Source organism: Ammospiza caudacuta, chromosome Z (genome assembly GCF_027887145.1).
Source record: "Ammospiza caudacuta isolate bAmmCau1 chromosome Z, bAmmCau1.pri, whole genome shotgun sequence".
Lineage (NCBI taxonomy): Eukaryota > Metazoa > Chordata > Aves > Passeriformes > Passerellidae > Ammospiza > Ammospiza caudacuta.
In genome coordinates this window covers 47,692,822-47,709,589 of record NC_080632.1, presented here as the reverse complement: position 1 = coordinate 47,709,589, position 16,768 = coordinate 47,692,822, and the positions used below count along the sequence as shown (strand labels likewise).

General features: G+C 37.6%; 1 protein-coding gene across 1 annotated transcript in view; it reads left to right on the top strand.

Annotated features, from left to right (window-relative positions):
* The window catches only part of MAST4 (microtubule associated serine/threonine kinase family member 4), a 103,057-nt gene that overhangs the window by 15,131 nt on the left and 71,158 nt on the right, over positions 1-16,768 (top strand). The window contains exon 2 of the mRNA XM_058824326.1: positions 13,913-14,001. Coding sequence (XP_058680309.1) covers positions 13,913-14,001 — 89 coding nt within the window. The remainder of the gene's footprint in view (positions 1-13,912; positions 14,002-16,768) is intronic.

Here is a 16,768-nt window from a genome sequence, read left to right as displayed (position 1 = left end):
TAAAACCTGTGAATTTATCTTAAACTGGAAGTTCAGCTTTCTCTTCTCTTCAGCCATGCTGCTTAACATGACGGGTAATCTGCAAGACAGCTTTCTGTGGTGGAATCATGGAAGTGAATCTCAGAATAGTAATGATGACACTATTTTTTCATCAGTACAGAATGTGTGGAAACTCTTGATTTTGGCTTGTTCATGTAAGAGTTACTTGTTAGCATAGTAATGTGTCTTAGAGAATTTGTGAAGCGTGACGTGATCTAGTGGTACTTCAAGTTATGGTTGAGGAAAGGGGGAAATTTGCTCATTATGGATCCTATTATTACTTTTCTCATTTACCCATTGAAGCGTAATATGTAATTTTTTTCCAAGTTTTTCATGTAAGTTTCATGGTTCTTGTTCAAGTTAACAGCTTTTGTGTAATGAACTGCTTTTGTGCAGCAAGACTTAAAGTAAAATCGCCTTTTGTGGGAGGATTTCAGCTCTCCTCTGAGAGAGGAGACAATTGACAGCTTTGAGACGAATTCCCTTTCCAATTTATTTCTTCTACTGCCACGTTTCTGCTGCCCCAGACATTGCTGCTTCAATGTGGAATTTTAGTAGAAGTTTAGAAGCCTATACAGATCTGATTTTGCAGGATTATGAAATCTTGAGATATTTTTAAATACATGATAGAATTTCCAAAATTCTTGAGAAGATCGACGTGTAAAGAAGAAAGACTGTACACTGGATTGCACTGTTCAACTTCATATGCATGCAAGCTAGTGTTCCTTTTTATTTGGAATTCATTACTTCTATGTAGAGTTTAGCGTTAGTTAATTTTGTCTGGTTTTAGATACTTACCGTTGATCTTGAATCTTCCCATTGCCAAAATACAGCTTGAAACATGAACTTCCAAGAAAAACTGTCAAACCAAAAAGTAAAAAACCAAACCCAACAATAATAAACCCCTACCTTCAAACACTGAAAACTTGGACTGTTTGAGTCACTGTATGGATCCAGAAGATGTAACTTGAAGACTGCACATACTCCATTATGTAATTTAAGACTTGGCAGCAATGCACTGACTTTGGTTTCCTCTCCTTTGTCAGCAATTCTGCTTGTATTGGAGCAGATATTGTTTCGTCTGTTAAGTTTAAAAGCAGATGTTAACTGTCTTGTGTTGCATGGTTCAACAAGCAGAATTTCCTGCAGCATCTCAGGTGGCTCTGGTTGCTGCCAGCAGCACTGCTAGATGTGGCACTGAGTTGTTGCAGCAGTTACATCACATGGGCTGTGGGCTGTTGTGGCTGCGGACAGTAAGTTAACTGATGTGTTCAAAATTAGAATGTTTACTATAATTACCACTGCTTGCTTTTTTGTCTCTGTAGTGGATGTTGCTTTACTAGTCATTTTATGTGATACTTCATTCTTGACACATCAGGGTGAATTAAACACATCTTCATTTTGAAATTATTCCTCTTCACACTATTAGCTCATACCTGTTTACACACTATAAATCATATCCTTGCTTCATTTTCTTCCTTCTCTTCTTCCTTCTACACTGAGTCACTGACATTTGCTTTCATTGATCTTCTGTGACCTACTTCTGTTTGTGAGCAATTAGTGCATTGCTTTGGTAGTAAAATAGTCCTTTACCTGTATGAGTGTTTTTACAGGGCGAAGTACATGCAAAAGTTGTTTTCATAAATTGCTTATATACTCTGTGATGTGTTTCAGATGGTCTTAGCCTTTTCCCTGTATTCTTGTATTGATATATAGGTTTAAGTCTAGTATAGAAAGTATACACGTTAATTCTGGGGTTTTTTTGTTGTTGTTGTTGCGTTTCTGTGTTCTTGGATTTTCATGAGAGAATAAGGTTTACTGACCATTGAAGTGGTCAGGAGAGATGTAAATGAGAAATCTAACTTTATCCTGGAAATTCCATTTTTTTCTGTAAAACTTCACTAGCAGTAAGAAATCTTCTTTAAGATATACTATAAATGGATTTTGTGGGCCAGATTCATTCATGTTGATATGCTTCACTCTGCTTGGAAACTTCTAGTGTTGAATATGTACTAGAGTTTTTTGCTAAAATGATGCTACTAATTTTCCAGTTTCACTCACTGGATTTTCATTAGGCATAACTGGGTGGATAAACTTAAAGTTATTTTGTGTTCTAGTTGTGGAAGGAAGCTTGAAGTATATCATTGCAGAGAAGGATTTCCCTTTCCCTGGGTAATGCATTATTTTTTCTCAGAGCCTGTATGACAGGTCACAACCCAGCACTATGGTGTTTTGATCTGCAGAAAGCCTATCTTAGATTCGCTAAAGGGATTCTAAAATTGAACAGTTGTTTATGATTTAGAGACTTGGATTACTAAAGTGGCACAGCATGTCAGAAGGAAGGGATGTTTGATGACATGACATGAATGCATTGTCAGTACTTTATTTGCAATGGCCTAGATAATTTGTTTCTGACCTCACTGAGTAATCCAGTCAGTTGAAACATGAAGCATACACCACTGAAACTTTTTTCAATACCATGCCACACTATTTTTAATACTATAAATGTGCATATATATATATTGTGCAGGTCTGTGACAGCACACTGAAACACATAAATCATCTGATCTTTCCTGGCTTCTGTGGTGCTTGATGATTAAGCATTACTATTAAAAAAAAAAAGTAAGTGGATGTCAGAGGCCTTGTGTCATCCCCATTTGTGACTGTGCCTGGAGATGTTTAAATTGCTTCACTAGAGATTATTCAGATGTTTCCAGTTACCTCACTGTGACTGTGCAGTGTGATGATCTGCATGTGTAATAGGTTCCCTTCCTCAGTAGCTGTATTGGCATGTGGAGCTGAAGTTTGCTTCCAGACTTAGTCTGCGTGCTGGGTTTTATACAGGGAGGATAATTTGAGCTGTAGGTGGTGTTCAAGTTAATCTTGCTGACACAGCTTACTTAGTACACAATTGCAGTTGAAAAAGGCAGTTTGTATTCTCATGGTTAAAATAAAAACTTTTATTTTCTAATAGAGAAATTCTGAACCAGTAAAAGACTTATCTGTGGTGTAACTTTGTCTTCAGAAGGGAGATCGCTTATGTGACTGTACCAGTTTAGATACGCAGCTAACTTTTTAAGTGTAGATACTGTATATCTAATACAAATCTATGGAGAAAAGAAATAATTTATGTACATTTGTAAATGGTGTCAACTATGTGCCAGCACGTACTTAATTTTTTTTCTGTTGAATTTCTCATGAGGCATTGTTAAATGAAAAGTAATGATCAGTAGTTATGTCTGTTACATAAGCCCAGTTTTAATCTGGAAAAAAGGTAGATCAGACATACCCATTTCTTACAACAGTTATTTATTGTTTTGCTTCAAAAGGGATATCACTGTGTTTGGAAACTCCAACACAGACTTTAATTTGTTATTGCTCTGTAAGACTGTTGGGGAATGGCACCTTGCTGGCTGCAGAAAAATCTGTAGCTGTGTCTCAAGATCATGACACTGTGGAGTGTTTGGTCACTTACCTTTTAGCATAACTTTGCAGATGTCTGGTTCCTGCAGAACAAACACCCTCTTCATGAAAGCTGCCATAGCTGGCATTAATTGATGCCCTCTGCCACAGGCTCAACAGAGACCAACAGCTGAATGGGCGCAGTGAATGGATTTTTTTTTTCACCTTCCCCTGGGAAAATAATGCTTCTAGATGCTTAATTATCATTTAATTAAAAAACTTTTGGTCAGCTGTCAGTGGGATGGAAAGAGAATGTGGGTCTCACTAAAGAGAGGAGGGTCTTTTGTTTGCAAACTGAATTTCTGAACTGCAGTCAATGTGTGCATACTCAAATGTGGGACACTGATGGTGCTGCCAGAGGTCTTGTGGGAACAGACATAGTTTTGAGGTTGAATGCCTTCCACTTAATTGTTCATATTCAATCTCCTAACCCGTAAAGGGCATAGTTTTCAAACGCCCGTATTTTGCCCTAAATAATGATTTTAATTTTTCTTAAAGTTTTTTTCTTTTTTTTCTTAAGTCCAGTGCATTAACTGCTTAAGCATTACTGACTCCTTATGTGCAAACAAAAAGCAATGCAGAATATTAATTGCAAAGTGTTTATATTTCTTATATAGAAAGTGTGACACTTCAGTTACATAATATTTCCTCTTGTGTTTTTTAAAACCTGAGAAGGGAAGAGAAATAGGACCACTTTTCCTGTTACTTGGATTGATTCCCTTAAAGAAAAGATGGAAATCTACATTGCGTTGTTGAAGATTAGGCATTTATTGTGAATTTTTGGCAACTCTCATGTTTGGATGAAGAATGAAGATAAACCACAGCAATTAGTGCGACAGTGCTGCGGAAAGAATGAAGCTTATTTCCCTCACATGTCAAATACTCAGTAGGTAGCTGTGCTTCATCACTCTACTGCTTTCCATTCTGTAGACGTGTATCCCCACTTCTGGCTCTCCAGAGGTTAAAAGGTAACTTTATGTTCTTAGTAGGAGCATGTGTCTCCTGGGGACTATCCTCCTTAAATGCTTTTCCCTACTTTGTTTTTCTTGTTGCCCAAGTGGGAAGCCTGCACAAGGAGTAAAAGAATTCAGACTCTTATCCTGCTGGTTGTGATAATAGAAGAATTCAGACTCCTCTGCTACTCTGCTTATCTGCTGTATCATTTTCCTTCAGTCAGGTGCATTGCTCTGACGTTGTCTTAGCTGTTCATTTCTTAAGTCTTTGGTAGTATTGCTAAAGGTTTGAAGACAACACATTTAGTCAAGCAGCCTCATAGTTTTGAGAGAATGGGAGCTACCAGATTTATTAAAGAAGGAAAGAAGCAGTCCTGTCCTGTCTGGACTTACTGCTCTTCCGAGTAAAAATGAATTGTTTCTACTTAATTATAGGAGAAAGGAGTCAAGTTTAATTATAATTAGAGGTTAAACCAGAGGAGAACTACTGAATTAGTGTGTAAAACCACGTAAAATCTGTCTCCTTCAAGCAGCTCCCAATCTCCTACCCTTGAATTTTAGGATGTGATTACTTTAGCTCTACTACTTGAAGACTATTTGGAGAAAAAAAAGTTGGGGGAGGCGTGTGGAAAACAAAGGGGAACAAAAATCGTAAAACTATCTTAAAAATATTGTGAAATAATGTAGGAAAAAGTATTTCTAGGACTTTGCCTGATTTCTCCTGGGCGAGTCTCTGTAGTACAGTGCAATGCAGACTGTTTCATGTGATGTAGACTTCTGTTTTAATAAGCTTCTGATTTTTTTTATGTGAAAGTCACTGTGGCAACATAAAATTTTTAATGGGTACCAACAAATAGAGGACATTGAAAGGAAGATGAAGCACAACTTCCATAACAAGAAGCAGGGCAAACAAAATAGTTTCTTGGGTTTTTTTCCCCCAGCTGAAAATGGATTAGTAATTTCTGTAGTGTCTCTTAGACATCTACCAAGGAAGTAGGCTTTTTTAGGCTGGCTGCATGTAACTACCTAATTTCAAAACGTGACAGTCTTTAACCCACTGGGATGTTTTGGGTATTGATGCCATGCAGACACTTTGAGCCAAGAGAAGCACTCCTTGAAGTTCTTTCCATGCTTTTTGAGGAACATGATTACTGTTATGAAGAGGCTTGTATGGCTTATCATCCTGGCCTGATACATGGTAAGTTAGGAACAGTGCTCTTCTGAGTGAGTAAGAAGTAAAGAAGCCCCAGAGGAGGTAGTTCTAAGGGGAAAACAGAATGAGAAAACTGGAGAGAGGGTGAACAGGGTTTCACTGTGGTAGGTAACTGGACAAACAGGTCTTTGGTCTGTAATCTGGAGACACTCCCATGTTTTATCTAAATTCTGAACTCTGGTGGCCTCAGTTTCAACTGGAGTTACAGAAAACTCAGGATATGTGCTTGGCTCCCTGGCAGTATTAAAATGTTCTGGAGAGTTGGCTGTGGTTAGTCCTTGAGTCTGGATGGATGTTGTTCAAAGGAGGTATGGCTGGAACAGGACCCATTTGTTTATTGGTTTTGTTTGGGGTTATTTTTTGAAGGGGCTGACTGGGTAAAAGTTGTCCATATATTCACTGCTTGAATGTAAATGTGGAAAAGCCTACTGTTTCCCATTGAGGGGGTAGAATGGTGGTGCCTCAGCTGAGGGGGTCCCTTGACTGAGTCTGACTGCTTGTGTTGTGGGCAGCAGCAAGGCTCGCTCCTGAACCAGGGACAGAGCCACTGGAAGCATCGCCTGTGACAGTGTCTGTGCTACAGCCTTGCGGACAGCACACCAGCCTGAGGTGAAGGGGTGGCTCCAGAGGAAATGGTGTCCAAGATCCTGACTCACCTCCATCTGCTCCCCCAGTTTCTCCCAAGCTGTTAACAACCAGCAGTGGGTCAGAGTGAGAAACATCCTGCCCCCAGCGTTTCCTCTGCAACTTGGTGGGAAGTGTCTGCCTGCATTCTCTTAGCACAGGAGATGCACCAGGAAATTGTAGTCAGAATATGGAGTGATAAGGGTTAATGTAAACTGTAGGGTATGGCCCAAAAGCACAAGGAGGCCTCTTTTTTGAACCTCCTGTCTGCAGCCTAGATAGGCTTGCCCTCTGGTAAATAGCTATTTCCTGTCCAATGCAGACAGTTTCTGCAAGATTATCTACGGTGCAAGTCAAGGCACTACTTCATTTGGTTAACATCTCCAAACTAGTGATGCTGTGATCTTAATAGGTGTGATGTATGACTTTTTTTTTTAAGACAAGGCTTCTTATATATTATAAACCCTTCACAGTGGCTACTGATTTTGGCTTTTTTCAGTTAGGCTTTTTTTTTGTTGTTGTTTGTTTGTTTGATTTGGGTGTTTTGATTTTGGTAGGTTTTTTCTTTGTTTGTTTTGGGGATTTTTTTGCATGTTCTGAATTATGTAACATGCAGGTAATCATACTTAGCAGTAATTTAGGCCAGCCCTGCATGTTTTTCCTCTACATTTGGTGCTAGCTTCCTAGTTACCCTTCTATTTTGAATGAATAACATTTTTGTGTCAAGGAATTTAGTTAAATTTCTCAGCAGGATAAGAAATACCTGGTAACTTGGTTTTTTTTTTCCCTTCTCAGAATACAAAATAAACTATAAATTCAAGAAACAGTGGGATTTAAATGATCCCATCATCGTGTTCTCAATGGGTTGTATGATGTGAAGATGCAAAAATGTAATTTGGTTATAATAAAGCAGAATTGCTCAATGGCCCAGGGGTTTGTGATCCTGAGCATTCTTTTTGTATGCCCTCCTCTGCATACTCACTTTGGTTGTAGTACAGACATTAACTTTTGTGCAGCTATTTTATGAATATTGTACAACTATGGAGTTAGTAGTTAGCTTAATACTCTTTCTTTGTTACTGTAGAGATGAATATTTAATTATGTGAGTTAAATGTGAATCAGTGGGTTTAGGAAAGTTCAGGACAGACAGAAGTATGCCGTTTTAAATCTGTAGAAGAAATTCAGATTTCTTGTAACTACTGATTTTCTTCTTCTCCTGTGCAAGAAGAAGAAAAACTATGGATCGAAATTGACTAGAGTAAAAGTGAGAGCAGTCAGTGAAGCTGAAGATGCTGAACACATCCAACTAGCAATTGAGAAGGCATAATGACCTTGTTATTTGTATTGTAGGACTGGTTCAAAGGAGATTGAGAAGCCCTTCTCAGTGTGAGTAGTCTTTGTGTCAGTCTCCCTCAGGTCTGGTTTTTAGACATTTGGCAGATATTTTTACAATTCTGTGATTTTTCCTGGTGTCTGCTTTTGCAGTGATGCTGTCATGCTCGCATTTGAATCCTTTAGGGCAGTCTATGGAAAAGGTGATCATACATCTAGTTGATTGCATTTTATGTTTTATTTTCCCTGTAGAAAATACAAAGAAAAAGTCTCTTCTTTTGTATGATTGAGGAAAGGTGAAGTTCTGATGGCATGGTGGCATGCTGGTAATTGGTATTAATGGTAGGGAGAAGGGAGTTTCATGCACGTTTTTCAGTATTCAGAGAGGACTTGTAGCTTACTGCCCGTGTTTGTCTGGCCAGTAGCCAAAGCCACTCAGTGTAGTGTTGCAAAGGTTTGAGACAGACCACCAAACTAGGGCAGCCAGCAGCTGCATCTTGGTGTGCTGTTTTCATTATGTTTTGACAGCACTCTTGTTTCTTCAGATTAAAGCTCACTTTACTTAAGTTGACTAAACCTCACATACAAAAGAGGAAAATCTGAATCTGTCCCTACATTACAACACTTAAAATTTAAATCCCAGTAGCCTATTTTCTGCAGTGCATTACAGACTGATGCAGAATAATTCCTCACAGGAGTATACATAGTAAGTAGAACATTTGACTGTATGTGCAATGTTGTAAAGGTAGAATGTTAGAGATAGATATATATTTATCAAAATATATGCATACATTTTATGCATATGAATATGAACGTGTGTCTGTATATGCATATATGCACATGTATATACACATACCAAATTTGGAGAGTGTATCTGCAGACATACAGTCTAGGTAAAATATATCAGAAAATACTGCTAGATAATAATTTTATATGAATGTGAAATACTGACAGCCTTTAAAAGTGTAACTCTAATTCCTTGAGGAATATTCTTGGCCAGTTTGTTTCCTTGCATAAAGCAATCTAGGTGTGAACTGGTGCTGTGTGGGCTGTGTTTAACTTTCTGGGTCTGGAGATGCTTCATCAAATACAAGCTTCAAGGCTACTTTCGACAAGGAAGCTGCTTGCAGTATCGATGTGCGTCATCTCTTCAGGGCAGCTGGTTTTTGCATTTATTCCACTTAATATCCCCGCAGAACTTGTCTGGGTTCTGGAGCACATGGAAGTACTCACTGAACTGCTTTTTATGTAGAAGGCTTCTTCTTTAAAAACAAAGTAAACCGAACCAACCAGACAAAATAGCCAAGACAAACTGAACTAAATTCTTCACTTCAAATGTTCTGGGTTTTTTTAAGTTCAGTGTGCACTGTTCAATGACTCTTCAGTATTGGTGTTGCTGAAGATAATAACTGTAAAGTCATACCTTAGCTACCTTCATAACAACTTAAATATAACTGAGATAGAACTTAAATTTAACTTTCCTGTATAACCAAAGTCACAATATCTCAAGTCTTGCTAGAGACAGTATGTTCCTGCTAGGGTAGTTTTCAACTATGCAGTTTTAACACCAGAGAAATTATAACCCCTTTTTCTATCCCTGGAGCCTTTATAGGAAGGCTGGTCTTGCATTATTAGTGTCTCATATGTATCTGGTTAGGCTTCACATTCTGGATATGGCATTAACTTAATTTCTTTGTGCTTGTATTGGCAAGTAAAACCATTTGTTTGTAGCCTCTTTTTAGAATGGGAGAAATCCCTTCTAATCTTTGCCTACAACTAAACTGCTATATGTTACACTAATAATTAAGATGGTGTGGGGTAGTGCTGTGCTCAGCATAGCCTGTGAGAGGTGGTAACCTGTCAAAATAGCTTGGGCTCCAAATACATCTTAATTGCAAGTGTAAATACAATGATTGAGGATAGTGAAATGAAATAATTATCAATTATAAATGCCATATTTCCCATGAAAAGCCTGGCAAGCCTGGCTCTGACAGAACAGCCTGCTTTCCCTACTTCTTTTGAATAAATAAAAGTGATTATCCTTCATTGGCAGTAATTTGTTCATCTTTTAGCCCTCATTCACAGGAAGAAATTTCCATTTCAGTGCATATCTTTCACAACTATTGCCATTTCTTGATTACTCTATCAGGAAACCTGTTTCAGCTCTGGATAAAATATTGTCTGTCCTAGAAGTACTGCATTTCTGCTTCACCATTTTATTCTGTTTAATGTTTTCAGGAGATTGTGGAATGTAGTTGTATTTTAACAATCATACTCTTACTCGAGTCTCATGCTTTGTTGATTTCAGTCTGTTCCCCTCATTTCTACCCAAATAGCTTTTGCCTGATATGGGAAGAATTGTGGCTATTTAAGGAGCAAAGTAATCAAGCTTGATGCAACTGGATAGCATCTTTCAGCAGCTGCTGTTCACCCTGGGTTTGTTACAATAGAAGTTCAGCAAAAGCACTTTCTTTGTAGTGTCTTCTGTTTGTTTTATCATGAGTGCTTCTCATCAGAAACATTGATTGTCTGTAGCAGCTGGAGAAGTGACTTGGAGTTAGTGCATTGGGAATGATACTGGAGCTGAAGTGAAGGAGGAATTCCCCCACAGTGAGACATGCTGAGAAGTCAGGATAGGGAGAAGAAGAGTGAGTGGGCAGGAGTGTCAGTGACAGAGAGCAGGAGCTATGACAGAACCTGTCTTGAGGGGGTGGATTTGGGAAACAAATAAGAAATTATGAATTGGATTCTAAGATAAGGAGTAGTGCCATTTGTCCAAGGCACTGCTGATACAGTGTGAGGTCAATGACTTCCAGATAGGTAGTCACCCAGGAGGAATAAAGTCCAGGAAGGATATTTGTGGGGCAGAGAAGGCGGCGAAGGGCAACAAATGTAAATTTTCTGTTCTGCTCAAGTTTTCTGCACACCCCAAAGTTTAGTTATTGTTAAAAGTGACTGATTTTTTTTTCTGTGCTCTCTCCTGTTCTTTTTCATCTTGTAAAAAGGTTTTTTTTTTTTTTTTTTTTTTTTTTCAGGTGTTCTAAGCTTTGCCTCTTACCTGCTGCCTAGCTTGCTAGTCTCTTCTTTGCATGCAACCTGATCACAGCATGAAATTCAAGGCTTAGAGAATTGCATTTTGGGGATTAGTGCTCTGTGGTTTACCAAGGTTTATATTTCCCTAAGTTACAATCCCTGTAGAGTATTCCTGCATGGCTATAACTTTACTGCAGACAAAGAAGCTTTATTTCAGGGCTGCCTCTTATCAGTTGGTTTATCTTGTCAGATTTGAATAGGAGAAGAATAGTTTTGTGAAAACAATAGAAGGGGAAAGTTGATGTGTTCAGAGATCTAGAAAAAAACTGTTTTGTTTTAAAATGGTTTTAACTTCTGAGATTCTTTTGTACAAGGAAAATAGCTGCTTCAATGCTAAATACAGTTCAGTACGTAATACTTTGATACTTCCTTTGTGCTACCCTGCTTCCCATTTGTGGAGTTCTGGCAGCTTAGATCATCGAGGTTCCGTGAAGTTTATTTTTTTTCATCTACAAAATGCCTCTTTTATAATAGCATCATTTTGGGGAAGGAATTGTGTTTCACAGATTATAGAGGATGGATTACATTGTTTCAAAATCTTTGTGAAGCGCAAATGAAACACAAAGTTTACAGCGAGAGCTCTGGAATGGATTTGTCCTTCCATGCAGTGAGTTGCATCTTACCTTACTGGTACGGCAAATAGAGGAGAACTGCATATCTTTTATTTTTTATTTCTCAGTAAAACATTTCATTTGAGTATGATAGAAGATAAATTGTCTCTGCAGCCATATCTGAGCAAGTAGCAAATGTGTTCTTGAAATGGCAGCAGTGGGGAAAGATTTCTCATTGTGTAAGATCTTGATATTGAAGGTAGTGCCATCATACTCTCCAGAGTGCTAAAAATATACAGCCTCCAAGAAAACACCCCAAAACCCAAAGATAAGTTTAATTAGATGCTTTTGATAATAATTTGTCAAAGACATTGCACATTCAACTGAGAAATGTAAAGTTTGGGTATTAGTGTAAAAGTGACCGGTGAAAGTGATAAAAGTCTCAATTTCTACAAGTAAGGGCAAGTGACAAGTAAGTGCAAGGAATCATCCATGTTGCAAAATCTGTGAAGGGTATCTAAAATTTTTGTGCTTTAAATGTATTACTTTCTTTTGCCAGAATTTGTTATGGTCCTTTAAATCCCAGATTTCAGTCATGAAAATCTTGCTTTTAAGTCACATCATGGATGCTCTGAGCCCCAGCCTGCATCACAGATGTTGGCAGTGATACCATCACATCCTCATGGAGGGATGCAATCTCTCTGTCTTTAAATGAAGGTCTAATAAATACCAGAAGTTTTTTCTGGGTTCAATTTTAGATTGGAGAATTGCAAAGAAACAGTTATTCAAACTTTTAAAACAAGAGTAGCAGATAAAGGGAAGAAAGTTGGCAAAAATATGGTGAGGTTGCATGAAGCCAGAAGGAAAATTTTGAACCATTCTTTGATAAGAGAGGAATTCAATGGCTCTTTACCTGGGAAAAAATTAGAGAAGAGGGGAAACAATTAGGACTTTGTTGTCTGATGGAATACAGAATATTTGCTCAGGTTTTGTGATGTAAAATGTAGAAATTGATCTAGACAGATTACTAAAAACTTGTGTTTATAATTTCACATTTTAAAAGTTCATCCTTTATTTTTGGCTTAAAAATGGCAGTGTATGTGTTAAATAAGTTTTGACTTTTCTCTTTAAGAAAAGAATGTACAAAATTATTGCAAGTTTCACAGTATTCCACATGTGAAACTTGCAATAATTTTGTACATTCTTTTCTTAAAAAGGTCTGCAGTAATGATACACTTGAAGGTTAAATCACTGTAATAATTATGGAATATGGCAAAACTTTGTGCAGTGTGCAAATGGGCTTTGCATTGACCTATTAGAGATTTGGAAGTGCCGCTCTTGCTGCTTCACAAAGCATTTTTGAAGGGGAGAGTGCTTTTAGTGTTTGACTTCTTTTGAGTTTTTTAGATACTATCTATACTGATTTCATATTCGACTTTTAATCTATGTTATTTTTCTTTATTTTCCTTGTCTTCTGTATTACTTTGGAGTACTTCTGCATCTGCTTTTCTTTATGCTGTTAAACTCCATCCTTTCTTTTGCACTTTATTCAGTTTAACTATATCTAGACTAATTAGTCTCAGTTTCTGGCTGTTACATAGTGAGAGATGATCATAGTGTTACAAAATTCGTTTTTTGAGATGTCTACAAATAAGATCTGAATCTGCTTCTCTTGCAGTCTGCTTTGATAATTAAATGCTTTTGTGTATAAACTTTCTCCATTTTAGATGTTTTGGAGTTTTTCTAAACCTTTACAGAAAAATTCTGATTGCAGTGCTGTAAACATTAGCATATGCACTCCAGTTATACACAGCTAAGGTCTCTTAGTTCAGGATAATATTTTCCTTCTGCATGAATGTTTGTAGTTTGGGGATTTATGTTTATGAGAATATTTGTTATAGTAGAATGAGGGAAGAAGGAAACTACTTCTGCCACCTAATATATAAAAACTGTATGATATATTTAAGAAAAATACCTCCTTTCCCAAGTTTAATCAGTGTCTTAATTTACTTTTAATTTTGTTTAATGATCTTGTGGTATGGGAAATTAGTGGCTTTGCAGATGAAAAATGTTTGAGTAAAAAAAAATGCATTCATCTTCTTAGTTATCATCTGTTCCATTGACAAAAGGCACAGATGTGAAATTTATCTCAAGAATTAAATTTATAATTATTACATCATTCTCAAATTGATAAGTCTTACTCTCTCTGGCATGTGATTTCAAGCTACTGTTCACATAACAGGAATAGTTTTAGTCATTGAATGGTGATTGTAAATCTGAGACTGTGTTTTACATTATATTTATTTTTATATTTTATAAAAAGTGTATGGCAGAGAAATAAGCTTTAGTTGGAGAAGAATATTTTGTTAATGACTCTACAGGGAAATGCCGGTCATTGCACAGAACAGCAAACGTGCAAGCCTGAAAAGTATCCATGGTGTATTTTCTTTGAAAACTTCTGGTTTTGCCATTATCCATTATAATCATAGACTTCCTGGACATGCCTACAAAAACAACAATAGCTCTGATTTTTAATAGGAAACTGGGAAGTCAAGGAACTCAGTAGCAGAATCTCAAAACGCCCATGTGTGGTACATGCTGTATTTCTGATGCTAATGTCTTCTTTCCTCTCTTTTTGCCCACAGCTGTAGAACAAGTAACAGGAAGAGTTTGATGGGCAGTAGCCAGTCTCCAGCTCTGCCTCGGCCTCATTCACCACTCTCAGCTCATACAGGTGATTTTATAACTATGCTACTACTGCTGTTCTGTAATAGCAAAAAGTTGGATTTCATCCTGTCTCAATTTCTGTTTTATATTTAGATCCATAAATCCTATGTTATGATCAGTCCAAAAATATCATTTAACTATTTTTTATTTCTCCACCTTGCATTCTGGTAGATTTTTTTCTCCCCCTCCTACCTTTGCTCTTCCTATAGCTTGTACCGCATAAGGTAGGTAGTGGAGTCTGTATTACATTCTGATCCTGGAACTTCTGCTCCCGAGGATTTATAGTGTCAGGCACTTTGGTGGTAGTTGCTGTACTTATTGTTGTATTTATTGTTGTAGTTGCTGTATTTATTGCTGTGCATGGCAATAAATTGATGATAATTTTGTTTTTCTTTTCAAACATCTGAAACACTTAAAGCTTGAATGAATGTCCATAAATAAATATTTAATTTATAATAATTGCCTTAATTTTTAATTAACATTTTTAGCATATCACCTCACATTTACACAAATATTTATTGTCTTTTTATTTTTGAGGGTGCATTGGCAATAACCACAGGCCAGAGTGAAAGCACCACACTAATCCTTGTGTGATCAATGACTGTGAATATTCTTGCAGGGTAAACAAGAAGGTGCAGAGCTTCACATGAATTTTTGAAGTATATTAAGGTATCTCCAGTTTTCTTAGGGAAGCAACATTGTTAGAGAAAACCTGGTGGTGATTTTTGCTCTTAGAAGCAGCTGCCACAAGTAGGAATCCAGGCAACATGAAAATTTTTAAAGAGTTCAAGTCAGTAGTGCATTTAAAACAACAAAGTAAAACATGGTGCAGATTGTTTTGAAACTGGAAAATTAAATTTTGAAATGTTTGGAATGCCATTCTGGATCTCCCAAACACAGAAATTTCCATTTGGAGGAGGAGATTGTGGTCGCCATAAAAAGTGTCCATGGTTGTGCTGTGCTGACTTGTGGAAAGCAGTAACAATGCTTGCTCTAGCATGTCTGCTGCTGTAAATGACTATACCATCTGTTTTGAAATGGAAACCTTGGGACAGTGATGCCTGATGAACTCTGAAGTATGGGCTGACCAGCACATGTTGCCTGGGATTTGGATATAGGTTGTGTATTTGATAAATGGTGGAAAGTTTCTGTCTGGCAGTGGACTTAGGCTTTCATCAAGTTGCTTCATCTTTTGAATTGATTTCTCAAACAGCAAAAGAGAAATAATATTTCTGATGTCACAGCTATTGTCAAGTAGCTGAGAAGGTTGAAAACCAATTCTATAAGTAAAAAGATTAAGTGTAAGTGGTTTTTTCATAAACTCAGCAGTATGTACTGTTTATTCAAAAGCATATTACAGAAATCTGACAGCTTCTCCCATTACACAGGATACAGTAGGTTCTCTTACTTGGCTATTTCCAAAGGCATGTGTGCTAGGCACTTGAGCAGCACTAGTAACCCTCATAGTAAGTCTCATCACATGTATGCGATTAATGTTTGCATGTGCATGTCCAGCTGTGTTATTAGCTTGTTTCTGTAAATGGGTAATTATAGTAAATATTCACACAACTATTGGATCTTAGCTCAGCTGGCTAGTGTGCCTAGACAAGTCTGTACATCAGATCCCTGTGACTGACTGTCATCCTAATGCGCACAAATAAAAAAGCTGCAAATTTAGTAAGCTAAGTACTTTCCTCTACACAGGCAGTAGGAGTTCAGTGTTTCAAGTGTTTAATGTCTGTAAATCTGTGAGAATGTCAGACTTGGGAGGCTGGATTTACAGTGATCCTGTGATTTCTGTGTTGTCAGAGCTGCCAGGTGTTAAACTGCACTAGGTTCTGCACACTTGCATTGCCTTCCTCCTCTCTGTTGTGGCATGTACAGAAGGCCTGTTTCCTTGCAAAGTGTGGTAGAGGGATGTGACAAGAGACTGTGTGTGCTGTACAGCTTGCTGGGTTTGTTCTTCTTGGCCCTCCTTGGCTGAGAGGATTTGCTCCAAGTCAGAGAGGCCTCCTTGACTCCAAGGAGAGAACCTGGTATATCTTCTGTCCAGCTATAGATGATTTTAGGGTCTTTTTTGAAGCTGAGATTCTCTTAGGAAAGTTCTTTAAATTGGAAGTTTTTACTTTACAGCCAGATCATCTGCCTGAAGCACGTACCTCAAGCTTAAGTTTCAGAGAGACTGAAGATGATCCTCTAAAACCTTCAAATATTTCTTACTAACTTGTGCTTTTGGAAGGGGGAACAGTAGAAGAGGGAGAGGCAGACAAAAAAGTTCCCAGTCCTTGGGGAGCATGTAGCAAGCTGAATGTGCAGCAAAGTGTCAGTGCTTGCATTTACTGAAAACAAACAGGTTTATTCATTAGTCTGTTTTTGGCTGAAGTGTGGTAATAACATGCATTTTTGACAAATATGTTCTTTTGAGGTTGTGCAGAATTTGGAGGACATTGAAGAGCATGTGCTCTAGAGAATTTTTCCTTGTGTGTTTTTAGAGTTCTGTTTCATTCATGCAATCTGCCCACATGAGTTCAGGCTGAGGATCAGGTTGCATGCTAACATCTGATTTAACTTCATGAGACCATTGCACAATTTCTTGTCACTGGGTTGTCAAAAGAAAATACTGGTTCTTGCATCACTTGTCTTTTTTAAGGGACTCATTTTAACTGATGAGAAAGCCAGGAACTTTAGGCATTGAGGACTCTTAGTATCACCTATCCTAGAAATCGTTAGCTTCCTCACATTGCATGTTAGGCTTTTTCTTCTGCTGGATCCCA